The sequence below is a fragment of the Heliangelus exortis genome, chromosome 18 (genome assembly GCF_036169615.1).
Source record: "Heliangelus exortis chromosome 18, bHelExo1.hap1, whole genome shotgun sequence".
NCBI lineage: Eukaryota > Metazoa > Chordata > Aves > Apodiformes > Trochilidae > Heliangelus > Heliangelus exortis.
The window spans coordinates 4,052,523-4,071,555 of NC_092439.1; the positions used below are offsets into that span (position 1 = coordinate 4,052,523).

A 19,033-nucleotide genomic window follows, 5' to 3' on the forward strand; every position below is an offset into this window, starting at 1 on the left:
CACTGCTAGAAAACTATTTTTGCCTTGTCTAAATATTCCATATACTGTACTAAGGTCAAAGAGAACTGAGGTTGCACCTACTGTTTATTGAATTCAAGTTTTTTTCAAGGAGTTCAATGGGATTTGAATCAAGGTCTTTCTAACATTGTGATAATAGATCAGGCAAGGGAAAATGCTTCTATTGTGCTTCTGGAACATGTTTCTGTATCCTTAAATTAAGATTGATTAAGCTTAACTGATTTCTAAAGAAACTGTGAGCCCCAGTAGCACAGCCAAAGTGGAATCAGGTCAGAAGTTTCACACCCTCTCTTGCTTGCATTGTAGTGATTGTAGTTTTTAGTAAAGTGTTCTTCTGTCTGATTTGTTTTTATAAATCCTCTGAGATTTAAATTAAAATATGTAGAACTAGTATTTGTTGGTTGCAAATACAATTTTTTATACCCATTTCTTAAAAAAAAAAAGAGTATAATAAGCACATTGATGTTATGCAGAGAAAAACTCCAATAATATCATGCCATTTTTCAAAGTAAATTTCTGATTGGTTTTACAGTTTTAGCTGTTGAATTGAATTTTGAAAGATGACATTCAGCTGGTTTGTGGAAGAAGTATCCTGCTCTCTTTTGTCATGCTTAGGATTAGATTACTGGGCAGACAGCTGCAGTTGCCTTAAAATGGTGAACCAAAAATATTCCTCGAGGAAGCAGGGCAGTGAAATGGCAATGAGTGTATTTATTTAGCACAGAATCATCTAGGGATGTGAGAGATGCTTTCCAAAGTGTAATATATCACTGGCCCAATAATTTTATGATATTAGTTTGTCTCTTTCTGCTTGTATTGATCTGTTGTGTATATGTTTTAGAAAATTGTCACATATCTGTTCTCAGAGCCATGAAATAAGCTTGACACCAATATGTGTTTCATATATGTCTTTTTACCAGTAGAATGGGTAGATTCTGTCCATTCAGTGTGCTTTCTGAATTAATTTTATAAAATATAGCTTGTTTGTTCATTAGAAAAGATTTTAGGTGGAAATGCATTAATCAAGGTGGATAACTTACACATTCAAAAGTAAATTCCATCACTGGGGTAATACAAAAGAAATTATGAGTATTTATCACCGTGATTCATTGTACTAATTTTGAGGAGCTCTTTCATTTTTCAAAAAAAATCCCTCATCTCCAGCCAAACAGCACTTCAGCTCCCCCTGAAAGCACCCAGGTGCACAGCCTGCTGCTTGAGTACAAATGGCCACCACTTGGTTGCAGATCAGTCAGGCAACACACCAAGCACCAAAAGAGTTTAAAATTGTGTAACAGCAAAGAGAAGGGGCAGTGCTAAGAGTCCAGTGCCTTCTGAGAGGGATGCTCACCCTTCTCAGTCCACTTTAATCTGAATTTTCGAAGTGCTGTATGACAGAGCAGTGAGTACATCAGTCTAGTCACAAACTCTACAGGATTAGTTCACCACTTTGATAAATACTATATAGTGTGCAAATATATGCACACACATATGAACCATGTGCCTGTATCCAATATCTTCAACATAACATCTTCCTGATATATTTATTATTTTTTATAATCCTTCCTGGTACTTTTCTGGTTTGCCCTTTTTTCTTCACCCTTACTATATGTTGACTTCCAAATGTGAAGGAATTCCTTCATGCTTTTCTGAGTGCTTTGAAAAAAACCCTCATCTCCAAAGCTTCATTCTGGGTTCACTGATCTTTCTTCAGATTTAGCTCTACTACAAGGATTTGGAATTTTGACTACACTAGGCAGTTATGCCAGTTGAGTTTGTAAAATACCTCTTATATGCCAAATCTCTAGAAATATAAATCAGGAATAACACCTTTACAATCAGCTGTTAGAACACCTGAGATTTACAGACTCTGAACTGACCACCTGGACACGTTCCTGTGTGACCTACTACAGGTGATCCTGGCCTGGCAGGGGGTTGGACCTGAGGGATTTTTTGAGGTCCCTTTTATCCCTGAACATTATGTGATTCTGGGAAATGACTCATACATAGCAGACATGAAATCTCAAGCAGGGATTAGGTTGGAAGCCACTCACAAGGGGTGATGAGCTGCCCAGCTCAGGATTTGTCTTCCAGTCTCAGCCGTGTTCTCATCCTGTTTGCCAGCCTGACCTGCACTCCTGCTCCAACAGTGGGGGATGAAATTTTTCCAGGACAGATCTTTTGCCCAAAGTTCATTCCTGCCAGATTTGTCCTTCTCTGACTCCAGCCAGCTGTAAAAGGTCTCTGGTGGCATTTGGCAGACTTTGTGTTAAATAAGTTACACCCTGTAGCCAATGGATGTAGCTCACTGAACCACAAAGAGTTTTGTACATTTATAGATGATAGTGTCACACATGAGTAGAGAGAAAAAGAACAGAACCTCTGCTTCTCCCTTATTTTCTTTGTGTGCTTTCTCCTCACCTTCTCAGCTGTCCTCCAAACCCTCCTCAGCAACTGGTATCTCATTATTCTGGCATTTGGCTTACACAGTTGGATTGTTATCAACCACGACCTTGTGTGCACTTGGCTGAGTAAATTCAATCAGCTAATGAAATTGTGGTCTTTCCATCAATTGATTATCAAATTGCTTGTATAGTTCCACTACCCCACCTCTTTTCCAAAGCTGCACATTTCTGTTTACCCAGGCAATCTGTGTCTGAACCCTTCCTTGCCTTTCCTGAATGTCTTTTTTCACTTGACACACATTTAGTCTTTGAAGTTGACCAAATAACAGTGGACTTCATCGTGGTCTTGAAAATAAAGCAGTTAAAAGCATTTCACAGCCAAAGCTGTGGGTACTTTCATGCAGCTCTTCCCAGAGCTCTGCAGTGAGACTCTCCTGTCCCTGCAATGTTACCACAAAAATGACAAATCCAGAAGACTCATCCTTTTGGCTGTTTCCATTCTCTGCAGATCTCTCATCAAGGAGGACATACATCAAAAATAAAACTTTTCCTCTGTAGAAAAATTATGTCTATTTAGGAAAGGTCTTTATACGATAAAGGCTTTTGCGTTGGAGGAAGAAATCTCTTAGCATTACAAAGGTCTGTTTGCTTTGGCAGAAGCTTGCTGAAATCAATAGATTATTTCTTATACATACAGAATACTGAATTCTTAACGATGAAGGTTTATTCTCCTAGGCTTTACCCTAATGGCATCTTCACTTAATTTTCCTGATAAAACCTTGATTGGGAATTCAGCAACCATTCTCCTTTTTAACAAGTTTGCCAGCCTGCAAATAATTTCAGAGACAGGATCTATTTATGGGAATACATTAGCAAAATACAATCCAGCCACAATTTATCTTTCCTGTGTTAACTTCCTCTGAGTAGGAGGGAGTTTGCATCAAGGTTTGTAACTGCTGGTTCTGTGGGTCCCCACTCCCATCTGCTTTCTTTCCCTTCGTACCACCCACCCCCAAATAGAGGGGTTTTTTGGAGGGTATAAACCACTATGGAAGTCCTAGATCCCACAGCCCATAAAACATCTAACAAAGCATAGCAGGAAAGCAGGTAATTTCATGAAAGCATGGGCACTCCAGTTGATTTACTGTACAGTCACTGAGCTGCTCCCTGTTGGGTCCTCTTGTTCACAAGGCATAGGTATAGAAGTGATTTAGAGATTTTCTGTAATTAATCTTTTCTGCTAAGGGTGTAAAGGAAAAATCACAGGCTGGAAATGAATGAGTTTTGATAAAATGTTCTAAAAGGCCCCAGGCAGAGGCAGAATTATTAGAGAAAATAGTTCAAGTAAGTAGAAGTTTGGTAAAATTACTAGCAATTGAAATGGAGTTCCTATTATTACAGGTATTGAGCATTCTTAAAGTTCAGAGTAGTGCTATCAGTAGTGCACGTAGTACGGAGAGCTCTTTTTCTAGCACCTAGGGAAAGGAGCCTTTAGACAAACATTTTGATTTTGCAGCTACGTTCTGAGATTCGTGGGGTTGTTGTTCACTTTTCCTGCAAGCCTACAGTGCAGGAATTATTGGAGGCTTTGTAGAAGATCCATCTGGGAAACAGCAGGCTAATTCTGGAACTCTTCCTTGGGGTTTTCTTTTCTTGCAAAAAGATACAAGAATGACCCAAACGCATCAGAGTCTGAGCAACAAAGTCAAGCACAGTTTGTACTGTAGAGGATTTTCAACTTCTACAAAAATTGAAGAGCTGAAATCTTTCCTTCTGCAGCCATTGCTCAACTTCTTCCTCATCTCCACCTTCCTCTGACATCCCTGTAACAAGCTGGTTCCTGGGCAATTCCTTCTGCACCAGGCAGTACAGGAACCTGTAGTAAAGCAATTTTCCAGGGTGTTCTTCCACAGATATTGGGGTTTTGATGTTACTAAGATATGGCACTTCAAGGATAGGGGAATTTCAAAATGCTTGACTAGTAATTACTGGCATGTTTGGATACACATCCAGGAAGCATGTTTTGATGTAGATCTATAGGAAGGAATAAAAGGATAGAGTTTGGACCCATGGCCAGCATTCCAGTCTGTATCTCCCAGACAGGAAAGTCTTACTCACATGGCAGCCTTGGCTGTGCCTGCTGCTGCACTGACAAAACACAGATTTTTCACTAATGGGAAATTTTTATACATTGCCAGCCCTGTTTCATAAGCCTTTCTCTGTTAGTAATCTTAGAAGAAAACACCCTGGTACTGTGCAGACCTAGGAATTGGATTTATTTTAAGCACATATTTCACTTTAGTAAGTTGACAGTGTTGGTTATGATGGCAAAGAATGTGTGAGAGCTCTGACTGAAAGCTTCTTACCTCCCTATCCCCATCAGCTCTGATGAATTCCAATGGACACATAGGACTGCTATAGAAAATAAGAATTTTTAGGTTTTTATGCCCCTTATGATGTTTTATAAACTCCTGTGGATATCTTTACCGCTGCAACATGGCACACATATTGTTGACTATTTTTCTATTTTGACAGTATTTTTCTTCCTTTGCCCTCATTTGCTCTGCCACAACTTCCAGTTCTTTCAGTGTGATGCAAAAATGTATCACTGTGCCTTGGAAGCCTCTGCTTTCAAAGTTGAAAAAAAATGTAGGTGGAAACTTTAACTTGCATTTTCTCTGAGGATGCTGAGACTACAAAGGAGCAAACATTTTTTTCAAGAGCTGCAGATAAAATCTGTTTAGTCTGATGATGTTTTTCATATATTTTCCAGATGTATTTTAAGCTTTCTGCACAGTTTCACTTTCATGGAAATATTCCTATGGAAAAAAGAAACACAAAATACTACGCTTAAGTCATATTTGGTTTTTCCCCATATAGTAAGAGGTTGTCTGGTTTTAAAGCTGATCTAGTTCAGAAAATTCCCTTATAGTGTGTGCACGTTGATGAGCAGCAAGTGTTACAGGAGAAGAACCAGGATGTTCTACTACCATCTTCTGTAAACCACTTTAGTTTTTGTTCTTCCCATGCAATCCTCTGTAAAACTCCTTGGCATGCTGCAAATTATGTATTTAGACTACAGCAGATCTGTCAATTGACCCAGTGAATAGGTACCACAATGTGCTTTTTTGCCTCTAAGTAGTTAAAAATTGTGAAAGATGTTTTTTTTTAATGCTTAGTACTTCATTCACTTTATTTTTCTTTTTAATGCACTGGAAAATAAATATTTCTTCCGTTACCCAGCACTTTAAGCCTTTTCATGGCATTTGTAACATCTCTCTGCCAACACTCCATCTGTGATTTTAGCTTGCAGGAAACACTTTGCAGTTCTGTTATTAGCTTAGATGCAGAGAGCTGCTGTTTAAATATTAATTGTAACTTCTCTGATAAGTGCAGTCAAACCCACTGAGAAACCTGTGATGTTCAATAAATATCCAGGAGAGGGTGGGGAGTGTGTTATGGCTCGGGCCTGCTCTTAGTCTTAGCAAAGGTCTTACTTGAGTTATTAGTGCACAACAGATCATGTCCTGATCTCTTTTTTCTTAGTATTTCATTTCCCCTCATTATTACAAGAGAAAAAGCAAGAAAAAAGTGCAGCATTAAACTGCAAGCATCCTTCTTGCAAAGTTAGTGGATGTCTTGGTGAAGCTCCTCAGAGAAGAGCACCACACAGGGCTTGCAAGAAAGTCTATGAGATCCGTGATTTGTTTCAAATTGTAATTATTTGAAAAATGCTCTTTTAAAGTACTTATGTATTGCTCTGTCAAGAACCACACCTCAGGAAAGGCTTTATCTTGTGGTTGAGCTCTTCTCTGTTTGCAGTCATGAGCCTCACCCTATTTAACATCCTGATTCCACAACCAGGATACTTTGCACTTAAAAATAACAAGGAAAATACAAGTTCACAGACATTTCAGTAAAGTGTACTTGATAGAAGAGAGAAACAAAGTAGTTAAGAGCAGCTGACCAGTTTGTTTTCTGTGCATCACCAGAGCCTTGTAATCGTAATTCATTGGCTAAAACTGAAGATCAACCCCATTAAAAACCTACATTGTATTTTTACATCTCTTCTTCCAGATGGTTATTAGTCTTTTATTGGTGATGTGGTTTGCCTATGGTGTAATCTGAGATTTTTTCCTCACATCATTTAATTCAGTTATTACTCTTTGTGTTTGCAGGTGGACTGATTTATAATATATTGAATTCTGGTAGTTGGTTAGAATGTAGATGTTTTTCTTAGCATCCTGACAATCTATTTTAAAAAAACTAGATTGTACCCACATATTTTTTTATTTATTTTTCAGCATTCTGTGAAGAGGGGTGCAGATATGGTGGAACTTGTGTAGCCCCTAACAAGTGTGTCTGCCCATCTGGATTCACAGGAAGTCATTGTGAGACAGGTAAAGCTTTGCTGAAACACACCTTATTCTTTAGCAATCAGATATATGATATGCTGAATTAAGAAAGAATTAATTTCCACTCATTTATTCTGCTTGGTATTTTCTCCTCATTGAAGAGATGACTCTTCCATAGCTGCCTTTTCCTAACTGAAACCGAGTTTTAAATTAAACAATTGAACAGTTTTAGAGACAAGGATATATCTGGTTTTGCTTCAGTGGATGCTTTTAATCAAAGTGGACAGAAGATGAAAAATATTTACCCCAGCTGTGGTTGAAGCTGAAGGTCACATTCTGCTTTTTTTGAATCTTGTGCAAATTAGACCAAAATTTGGATGTTTGCTTTTCACTTTTAGCTATTGAATTCTGAAGATTTTATTTCCTTGTAAGTCACTAAGCTAGCAGTCTTCATAGAATCACAGCTTATTAAAATGTATCTTACTGGTAATTATTTGATTGTGTCCTTTCCCAGATTTATTTCCACTCTAGGGTTTTAATCTCACAGCATCATAGGCCCAGCTTTCTGTTTGCTTCACAAAGATTTGCTGACTTGTCTACCTAAATGAGAAGGAAGGGATCTTACAGAACTTAAAGTAGGACTCTGTTTAGACAGCAGATGTGGGATTTTACTTTGTTTAATACTTATTGAGGTTATATTTCACTTAAATAATGATAGAGTTTTTTGCATTGTGAGTTTCGTAATAAACCTTTTGCACTTGCCTTTACTGGTGGAAATAAAGTGGATTGTTGCATGTGTTAGTATGGATGAGATTATAGTGGATGACATTTTTTAAGGAAGAAAAAAGAAAGGAATCTCAAGAAATAACTGTTAAAGGATAAGTAAAATCACTGGAACCACTTGTTATCCTGAGACTGTTCAGTAATTTGTGTGTTGCAATGCCTGTTTAATACATGGCTGTTCTACTACAATACAAAGTAATTTAAGCCCAGTTGTCAACAAATCTGTTTTAAGTAGCTTCTGAAAATTGCCAAAGCTTTTTATGGATGTACTCAAATCACTGCATACCAAACCACCAGAGTTTCTAGTTGTCAGCATTGTTTCTAATTATTCAGGAATGAGCTAGGATGCTAATATTTTTATATCATCATGATTAAGTTTGAGTACTGCATTTTTAATTTTTTTTTTTGCCTGTAGTCTTTGGGTTATTTGCTCTAAATAGAAATAAGCTCCCAAGCCTCCTCACATTCAGCAGTAAATGCTGGCAATACACATAGGGAAATATGACAAGAAGTACCATAGCTCCCCAGCCTCTAATTCTTGTACTCAACTCTAAGAGTTACCCTCTCTCACGTAGTTTACTCATTCCTTTCCAAAATGTCTGTTATTCAGAGGAGAAACAATATTTTTAGAGGGGTGCAGGTAACAGAGATGTGTTTTATGAATGTGAATATATGCAAAACTATTCCCTGCATTGCCCAGAGGTGCCACACCAGCCCATAGAGCCCTGGTTTTATGGCAGCCTTTGGCTTGACTGCCTGTGGTTTTTGGTACCCATGAATCTTAAAACTATCTTTTTTCTTATAGCTGTAGAGGAACTTCCATAACTAGAACAGAGTGTCTGTTGAAGTGGTGGTTTAAAATTGATAAATGGATGACATAACCATTGTTGACTTGTACATTTTTCATGTCTTATCTATTGTTTGATCCCACACATGAGTTAGCACACCAAGTAAAAGAAACATGGCAGGCATGGTACTCTCATTAGATCAAGAAATTTAGAGGTAGGTGTCTGAAGGAGATAGCTTCTGTGGATAAAATCTATATGACTTGAACCAGAAGGAAGGTTTTTTTTTTCCTTTGGGAATATATAGGATTTACCAGTGTGCTACAAGTCAAGTTAATGGTAGTAACTTTGAGAAATCTGATGTGTCAACTGAATTGAGAATAAATAGGGCTTTGCATATGAGAAGCTGTCACATTTTAATTGTGTTAGGTGGGGGCTGAAAGCTTCAGCAGATATACCTTATGTCATATGCCTATTTCAGTAGCTGAGCACATATCAGGTCTATGTGAGAGCAGCTTCAGCAGGCTGAAAGTGCATGTCCTGGAAAAATTAAATGTTTGGATCAGAAGGTGATGAACCCCCTTGTGCAGGCTTCCTCCTGTTTACCTGCTTACTCCTCAGATATGTGATGCTGTCAGGAAGACGAGGCAGTTCAGTAAAGAACTCCCTCCTGCAGTTTCCTGCAGTGTTTTCAGAGGACATCTAAAGTATTCAAAAATTATGTTGGTTTTGTGGTTTTTAATTTTTTTTCCCTTTTTTTTTTAAATTTCTTTCTCTGTTGCCTGTAATGTTAGGAATAAGCACTTATATTTAAGATAAGGTAGCATTCTCTCCATCATTGTGACATAGACCAAAGATGGCAAAACGTTGGGACATCACTTAAAATTTAAATGTTCCTGGTAAAATCTCATCTGATGGAAGCTCATGGTGAACTGATGCATATCAGAGGTAAAATAATGTGTTTTGATAATGTATTCTATTTGCCACGGTGCATTTAAAAATGTCCTTCAAACCAACAACAGAGCAATTCTTTATACATTATTTGTGAGCTGAAAGGACTTGTCACTGGCTAAAAACAGCATGACCTAAATTGGCTTTGACATCACAGAAAGGGGAAAATGAACCAGTAATTAGAAATGTTGTTGAAAGGCAGGTGCATTTACTTGTGAATATGGATCATATGTTACTCATCGTTCCTGACTGCCTAGTTGAAATGATATTAGGTTAATTAAAAATTCAGAGATATTTGAGGAGGGTAGGATTTATATGTTGGTAATTTACTCGGGTGAAATTAAAATACACATTTAAGGCTTATGTACAAATACATAATTCAACGTGCTGTTAAAAAGAACTGCTGCTTGCTTTGCCTGAAATGAGGAATCATCAGAACGCTTCTTGGGGCTGCCTTTTCTTTTTGAAGGTGAATTGCAAATTGATATCCAGGAACACTGTCAGCTAAACACTCCTTCAGCCTTTATTATGCTGTTCTTGCTGCTTCTTACAGAATTTTTGTCATTTTCTATTTAGGATCTGATTCTATTTTTTATTTGTTTTGTGTTTAGCTGGCCAGGGCTGCAATCAATGATCTCTGTGATCATTACCATTTGTGATCACACTTCACAGAGCTCCGATACCTGTTCTAGAAAGTTTTTATGATGGAATTTTTGCTGTATGGTCCCTGCATGCATATGCCTGATGGCTGTGCTGGAGGTATGAATTCTTAACCATATGTAACACTGTTGGCTGAAGCCCAGGTGCATTCTTGGCAGGGATTCCTGTTAAAGGCACCTGAGAGACCTTTTGGTGTGCAGAGGGGAATGCAAACACAGAGCTCTGGGAGTTGTTGACAGCAAGGTTTCCATCCAGTGATGTTTTTACCATCTCCTATTTTTGCAACATGAAAAACATCCCATCATACCTCGAGCTGTTCTCTCTGAATCAGCTGCAACTCAGTGGAGTTTAAATGCTGTTTTGTTTTTTCAAAGGGGGTTCAGCATTATTCTGTATTTGTCAAAGGTTGGTTGCTACTGCCAGTGACTAAGTGGTGAGGGGGAGATAGACAGGACAACCTGTGAGACCAAAGGCAGGACTGAACAGATGATTGAGGTCTTGGAATTGCAGAGATTCCTTGGAAAACCCTCCTGTGTGTGGAAATACACAACTAGGAAATACACAACTTCTGTACAGCTCTTGGATGGTCAGCAGTGGTGGCAGAAATTTCAGCTGAGTTAGTTACAGAATCTATATGTACGAGCTAAAACTTTAGCAATGAGCATGAAAGAGCAGAAGGGTTTAAAGCACTGGGTTCCCAGCTAGGAAAAAGTCAGGGAAAGTGCAATATATTTCCTAGAGCTGCAGAAAGGCTTTTGGCAGTGGTGGGGCAATAATCCCAATAGTTATATTGCAAGCGAAAAACAAATAAACAAGATTTTCAATATGGGATATGGGTTCTTTAGTGCAGCCATAGGTTTCACAGGTGAGCAATGAAACATTTCCATGCTTCTATCTGGAAACTCCATATCATGTGTAAACCAGGAAAATGTGGAGGTCTTTAGCAGGTTTGTTTCATAATAATTGGCAGTATCTGGGGCTGTTGTCTAAGAAGCTATAAAGATTTCTTTGTGTCCTCATCTCTTAAATTATTTCTGGGATATCTTGTCTTCTGTAGTCTCTTGGATGAAGCTCCCTACAGCCTGTATTTGTTTAGGCCCTGGAGATAGAAAAAAGGTGAAAATTGTATTTCTTTGATTCCTGGGCTGGATCAATCTTGAGGTGTGTAGCTATCAAAGACATTTCAGTTGAGGAACCTAGTTTAAAAAAATAAGCAAACAAAACCCAAAGCAAAACAGAGAGATTTCAGTGAGTGTGGTAAGCTAAATGTCAAAAATCCCCACCTTATCTAAGATCTTTTGTGAAATATGAAGCAAGGCTTAGCTGGGGAAGCAAGGTTTATTTGGGGATACAAACCAGCTGTGCAGCTGTGGGCACAAGGCTTTGCATGGGATTCTTTCTAAAGCCTCTCATTTCCAGGTGAGGCAGAGCCAGTAACGTGTGAGATAGGAGAGGTGAAGGGAAGGCTGCTTAGCTTTTTACAGAAACAGTGGTTGGGGTGGATAGAACACTCCTGAGGGTGCCACACATCCAGAGGAGGCAGATGCTCCAGGTGGCTGGGGTTGCCCTGCAACATTTGCTGCCAAGCTGTTTGCAGCATTTGCCCCAGTGATGCTTATCAGGAAATGGCAAGGGGTGATATCTTAATGTGACAGAAGAAACAAAGCTGTCAGTCGTGAAGATATCGAGGAATAGATCAAAGAATATCTGCTGGAAAAATCGGATTCAGAATCTGATTCAGATTCTCTGAGGATCAAGGGGACATCTGTCTGCAAATAACCAATAACTCTCAGTGGATGAAAAAAGTTGTTCTGTCTCACAGTGCCAAGCCAAAGGGAAATGAAATGTCCCAGACCAAGAAGAGTATGCAAACAGCTGACCAGTGCCTGACAGGACTGGGCTCATTTTTGAGGGCTTACACTGCCTCATATACTGCAAAAGTTTAGTTTCAAAAGCCATGAAAAACACTAAAAAGGCTCTGGCTTTGGGCTGTGGGTTTGTTGGTTTTTGTTGATACTTTTGTTCTGTTTGATACTTTTATGTTGCTAGATAGTCTATTTTTTTATGTTCAGGTGTCTGGATCTATATATTTTTGTTTGTTTGTAATGAAAGGAATATCTGCTATATTAATCTTTTATGTTAGCTGAGATGGTATCTTGGCACTCCAGGTAACAAATGGTTCTAATATTCTAATGTTTATTATTTGTATGACTTGTGATTGTAACATATTTCTTTCAAAGTTACTGGCTTGGTGAGGGACATTGTAATTTTTTTTTTTAAGTCACAGAAAATTGCATTTTATTTTCCTCCTCTTTGGTCTCCAGAGTTTACACTTAGGTAGTCTGAAATCCCTGCCTGGCATTCGAGTTGCTATTCTAGGTTTCTGCAGTTTCAATTTCTCCACTCAAACTTCAATTACCTCACCCTGACCAGTGTCCATAGGCCAACTGGACATGCCAGGTATTACTTAAGAATGCAGTTTTATTTACACAAGAAAAAGGCAAGATTTAGCTAGCTGACATCTTAGTTGCATTCATGCAAAACAATGTAACCCAGAGGTAATTTCTGTTGATCAAACTTTATAGTGCACGTAAGATCCAAACCCAGATTCTAAAAATCTTTATTCTGTTGCCTTAAACATTAAGAAAAATACTTTTGGATAGCATCTGGGCATGCTGTCTGTCTCAGTGTTCTAGTTCCTGTTCTGGATGTTCTTGGATTATTATCTTGTGAAGACCCTCTGCTGAATTTATTGTAGAGCTTACAAAAATAGCTGCTATGTTTTATTATTCTTTAGTTACTGTAGTAATGAACTGAAAATATGTTTAAAGAAATGAATGGACATGACTTCAGGAAGTCAGTTGCTTTGTGTTTTTCTTTTCTCATGAAACAATAGATTTGACTCCTTCCCTGGGTCTTTCTTATTGAAAGGCAATGAAAAATCTGAATAGAAAATGACCGTAAGGTCTTTGGAAGAAAAAGAGAGGGAAACTTAGAAGATTAATGGTTCACCTAGACCTCCAGCAATAAAGAACCAATTAACAGAAGGAGAAGCTCCAAACAAAATTTATGCTATCTCCTTTAGATTCAGGTACCCTGCCAAAGTGTTGGATAGTAACCAGTGTTCAGTCTCTTAAAAAGCTGTTCTCTAATTTCAAGGCAATTGCTATGAATGATTCTTGCAGTAGTATGGCACTGAATTTCTATTAAAAATTTACTTTTTGTTGAGGTGAGGACTAATAAACATTGAATTCACAGGCACATCTGAAAGCAAAATAACCCTTTAGTCCATCAGAATTTAGTGACTGAGTCAGTCAAGTTCTACATGAGAGATATTCAGCCACAGCTGGGTGTAACTTTCAAAAGGCCCTTCATAGAACAGAGCTGCAGAAGTTCTGTGACATGAAAGTTGTCCCAGTTGGGGTGTCCCTGCAAGACAAGTCCTTCCTTTCCATGATTTTGTTCTGTGAGCCCCCACATGTCCTTGTTTCCATGTCACTATTTGCATGTGGAGCCAGCCAGCCATTGCTTGGCTTGGAGGAACTTCAAGGTCAAGTCTTGTTCTTGTGTTTTCTGAGCTTGCTGCACACCCCGCTCCTTAGGGAGCCTCTCACCAAGACAACACTCCTGGAGCTGCACCTGATGTCCCTGGGTGCTGTCACACAGAGTCACTCATTTCTGAAGGGGAACTTCTCCCCAGAGCTGGGTGCCAAAGGATAGGCTGCATTTCAGGGGGAATATGCAACCAGAAGGATGCTCTTCTGCTTTGTTGCCATCCTGTGCCTGAAGATCAGAGCCCAGAGCAGGGGTGGGGGCATTACTGCCAGGCAAAGAGGGGGGGCTGCCTTTCCCAGGTGGGAGGGGAGCAGGCTGGGAGGGATATAGAGATGTTAAGGCTTCTCTTTGCCCTCCACTAAACACCTGGAAACGGCTGGAGGAAAGGGAGGTTTGTTTGTTCCTTTTCTCTATTCTAGCTGCTGCTAAACACAGTATGTTAGATGTTTATTCATCCATAAGTTCTAATTATGTACTACAGGAGGAACATCATGTTTTGAGAGAGACAAACTAAGCAGTAGCAAGCTCAGAAGCTCTAAATATAAAAGCCCAGTATTGCCTCTGAACTTCCTAAACCCTAGTCCTACACAGCCAGATTTTGTGCAAAAGCCTTGCTCAAGCTGAGGTCTTGGAATTCATTTCTTGCTTGGGAACATGGTGCTTTGGCCCTTTCTTGAAGTGCTCAGTCCCTGATTGAGTTCATTCAGTTTGTCCCTGGGATCATCTCCCACACAATCTGTGCACTCAGTACCTGCTCCACTTTCCTCTCAGTTTCTGAGAAGCCAAGCAATGGGATTTAAATTTGTTTCAGGTGGCAAAATCACCACTGCATATATTAAACACAGAACTAGAAAGCACTCAAAAATGTGGAAAAATAATTATATTTGAGAAAAATAGATATATTAATATGTTAAAGAAATTTCCATTTTGCAACTAACAAGTTTCTGAGCATGAAGCATTTCTTCTGATGTGAGGTGTTCAGAAAAGACCATTGCTTTAAAGTACCTACCTCATGATGAATTAACTGCAAAACATCTCATTTTACTGTGCTTAATTAAAAAAAAATATAAAAACGTCTGCTTTGAATGCAGTGCAATAATGTGAATTTTATAACCTAGTTTTCCAGGACATTCTGACCCCCTTTTTTGGTTCTCCCAAACAGATGCCTACATCAGTGAAAAACACACTAATTCTAGAGAGACATAACAGAATAGATAGTGCACTAATTAAATATTAAATAAAAACTTATCTTGGTCTGTCCAACTACAGGCAGTATTCAGGGGATATAACAGAATTTAATATGCTCTTTACCACCTTACTTTTTCTTATTAATACCCTGCTCTGGACTGAAGAATCAACCCAAATATTTAAATATATCTTGAGACATGCAGTGCAGGAGCAGAGAGGTACTGACATTTTTAAAGTCAGAAATTCTCTTAGCTTCATTAGGAATTTCACCTGAGTGGAAGCCTTAGGGTCTGGTGCAATTGGATTAGGTGGAATGATAAATAAATGGTTATAATGAAATAAAAGAGCATTTAGAGTGGGGTTTTTATGTGGAACAAGCTGTGTTAGTTACAGCTGCCAATGATGAATTTGCCATCTTTGCCTCATTGATCTGAGGTACAAATCTGCCTACCTAATGTAGGAGTAACATCCTATTCTAACTGGGGAGAGAATTCAGGCTCTTTAGAAAACTTGTGCACCTCTGAGATTTTGATTGCAGTGTCAAGTTTCTGCAGAAATTTAATACAGTGACTCATAAAATATTTGTCAGGGATCTCACTTGAGTTAATCAAGGTGCAGTGAGAGAAAAAGTGCCTTGGTCATCAGAACCAGCATCAGAAAACAATTTCCTTGGAGAAATAATGTGACAACTGAAAAGAATAGAGCAAAACATGTTAGTGTTTTAGAAGTATTTTGTATTTAATTTTGACAAAAAGTTTTCCTGAACTATTTTGTTGGGTTTTTTTTAATTTATTTTCCCCTGAAAAGTTATGGTATGAATAGAACACTTAAGGCTCATGGAAGTGATTCTACAGGAAAAAAAAAAAGGTGTGACCAGCAAGATCTCTTTGCCCATGGATAGGAATTCATCACCACAAAAGCAGTAGCCACCTCCACTTCCTTTCATTGGGCTGACACAGAGGCAGAGCTCATGTCCCCATTCATATAATCCCTGCAAGGTGGATAAAATGGCATAAATCTCTTCCTCTCTTTTGTGACTTATGCAGATTGCAGTTTATGTACAATAAGGTAACTAATGCTATTATTTTGCTTTAGGAGTCAGGGTAAAAATGGGAATTAAAGCCTTGCTGAAGGGAGTGTTCATCCTGTCCTTATGAACTGAGGCAGCTTTTGTAACATCTCTAAGTGTGTTGATGTTCAGTGGGTTTGAGTTTCTGTTTTTGTGAAAGAAACACCCGTGGTTTTCAGCAGCCTGCTCCAGGAAGATTATGGAATTGTTGTTGTACAACACTAATGTGAAGAAAAGCCTAAAAGAGCAAAATCTGATGAATTAAAATCAGTGTGGGGACTCAAAAAACAAATCTGTCTTCTTTAGGGTTTTACTCATATATACAGAGCAGAGAAGAAAGAGGAATTTTTCCTGATATAAAAAGTTAGAAACTTATTATGCCCTTCCAAGTCTTTTTCTGTATCAGGTGAAACATTTTTATTGTCTGCAGCTGTTTGATAGTGATATGTCTGTTCTGCTGCAGAAAGCACACGATGTACCCAAAGACTACTCTGCACAGTAGACTTTTTTATGGATAATCCTGCATATTGTGCCTGGTGAAATACTAAAAAATCAATAGAGTAATACCTGTTGGTGTGAAAAAGGCCTATGAATCCATCTCCTAGAAAGCATGGCATTGAAGTCTATTCCACGTTCAGAGCTCTCTAACTCACTGTGCAGATTCCTGTTGCTTTTGCTAGGCTTTTGTTCACACCTGGAGTCACAAAGAATAGGCAAGATGTTAAAATAATACTGTTGCTTATTGTACAATACACATGAAGCATAAAAGTAACTTGGATTGTTCTGGTTGAATGTTTTCTTAGCCAGTTCCCTTACGATTGAAGTAGCTGTAAAATAGCAGTCATACTCAACCTCAAGGAACTCTGTGTCAAAGTTATTTTCCAACTTTTTATAATGTTATGATAAAAACCTGTTCAGTCCTTCGCATTTGCAGAAATAGTTCTTACTAAATACATCAATCATTTTTTTCCTTTTAAAAAGAGAACCTCTGATTTAGCAACTTGAGCAGTTTAATAGCTGGAGTTTTCTACCACTTAAGCTGTGTAACATCTAAATTGCTTCTTTCAGCATGTAATATCTACTAAGTAGATCTGTCATTCCAGAGACAAACAGAAGTAGTGGAGTTTTTATGTGAAAGAGTGAAATCCCCTTTCTTATTTGATTTTTTTTATTTTTTTTTTTCTGAAGAGACATCCTCTGTATGCTGGCAATCTAATCTTTGGAATGGTACTCATTTATCTTTTGAATGAGACATGAAATGAAAGCCCTAAACACTTCTGGTCATTAAAGATCTGCTTGAACCTGTATCCTATTTCAGCTCAGGTAATTACATTCTGCCTTCTTTAGCAATGCCAGTCAGAGAAATTATTCATTTGAAATAGCTGGCTGGCTGGCAGGGAGTGGCACCTATCCTTAGCTCCACAGATTGCTACATTTCTGTGATAGGTTGCACATCCTTACAACTTTTGATGGTAATTCTGTAATTTTAAATGTGAATGACTCCTTCGTGGAGTACAAGGTGTGTGAGAGGGAGCTCAGCTCATCCCCTCTCCTCATTTCCCTGTCTTGGGAGTAGCAATATCTCTGGTCTGGACAGCAAAGTTCACCAGAGCCAGTTTCTGGTTCTGGAATTCTTACCACATTTTCTGACTGCAAGGTGTTTGACATCTGGGCTCTTTCAGCTGAGAAAAGTGGAGGGGCACCCACATGCTCAGGAGGAACCCAGACATCACCTTCTCAGGTGCTGCTGCCACCCAGCTGCTTTAGAATAACCTACTGGTTTATTGCCACTTGGGCTGTAGGCACTCCTCACTTTAAGAGGGATTAAATAGATTGTTCTCATTTTAACAAATAGCCAGGATGTCTCTGACCTTCGTTTTGCAGTGACCTTTCTTGGTGACCTGAAAAAACAATGAAAGTTTTCAGGCTCAGAGGTGAAACAGGTTTTTGCAGCCTTGAGAAGAAAGTTGATTTTTCTCTTGAGTGTTACCAAAATATTGAAACAGTTCTGCTGTTGATCTGGCCAGTACAGTTATTTTGCTCAGGTGCCCAGTTATGAAGACTTAATTCCAATATATTTGTTCAGTGACTTTCTACAACTGTCCTGTACACCTCTTGTGACAGTCCCAGCATATCAGTCTGTCCAAAATGTAGTAAAACGAGGAAAAAATCTCTGTGTGTGTTAAAAGAGATCTTTGTTGTGTGGCTGTTAGAACCCAGGCAGTTAATGGAAGCTGGGATTTGGGATGGGACCTCCATTGCCTGCCAAAGCCTTTATTTCTCTCCCCTCAAGTTTGTTTTGTTTCTCACCCTTTGAATCTCCAGCACAGAATTTTGACAACTCACTCTGTTAACTGTGTGAAGGTAGAGATTTAATTCATACTTCTGAAATATTCCATTTTCTCATCTGAAATCTTGTTTCTCCTCCAACTTGTATTCAGTTCACAGCTGATGGAGTCTGTGAGATGGATGTGCTGATAGCAGCTCCCTCAGTGATCCCATTAATCATTTATAGGCTAGGGAGTCAGATAGAGTGTGATAGTGCCTACCTGTTCCTAAGGCTTAGCTTTTGAGATGATGGAGTCATATGTTTCTTTTGGAAGAGAGCTTTGATTTTGATTTTTTTTTTCCTATCTCCCCTTTTCCCATCTTTTCTCAGTAGGCTTTATTAGGTGTATTCATTACTGAGTGAGATGAAAGGAAGCCATGTGTTTACATGGATGCTGGTAGGTCACTGAGGATGCAGAATCTGATCAATAATGAGCAGAATTTGCTGATATCTAATGTTTGTCTGACTGATTTGGCTGTAGGTTATTTTTTTTTTTTTCAGATCCCCCATGATATATAGCTTACAAAAGTAAAAAGAATTAAATACAAAATCATGTAAGAAGGAGATAGTTCTCTGATCAGCTGCTACAAAAATGCACCTCTTGGTTAAAGCTGAAAGTTGTCCTAGTACTAGTAACAGCTTCCTATACTGAGTATTAAATAAACTAACTGGTGTGTTAAATCTGTTATTATATTTTCTTCCTACAATCAGCAAAATGAAATTGGTCACTTATTAGTTCATTTGCTGAACAGTTTCAACAGTGAACTCATTCAGTGTGAAATAAATTGCAATAGGAAATTCTTCCAGGGGGAAGGAGCATCCCAAATGGGAAATGTAATACCTTTGACATTGCTACTGTGTTGAATCTGTTGGAAATCTGGAAGACACCTCACCTCATTGCACTTAATGGGATAGTTTTCATGAATGCTAATTTC

At 38.5% G+C, this 19,033-nt stretch overlaps 1 protein-coding gene across 10 annotated transcripts in view; it reads left to right on the top strand.

Annotated features, from left to right (window-relative positions):
* Window positions 1–19,033, top strand: part of NELL1 (neural EGFL like 1) — a 232,316-nt gene that overhangs the window by 165,081 nt on the left and 48,202 nt on the right. For all 10 annotated transcript variants that reach the window (XM_071762643.1, XM_071762645.1, XM_071762646.1 and 7 more), the window contains one exon: window positions 6,728–6,823. In XM_071762643.1, the coding sequence (XP_071618744.1) occupies window positions 6,728–6,823 (96 nt within the window). The remainder of the gene's footprint in view (window positions 1–6,727; window positions 6,824–19,033) is intronic.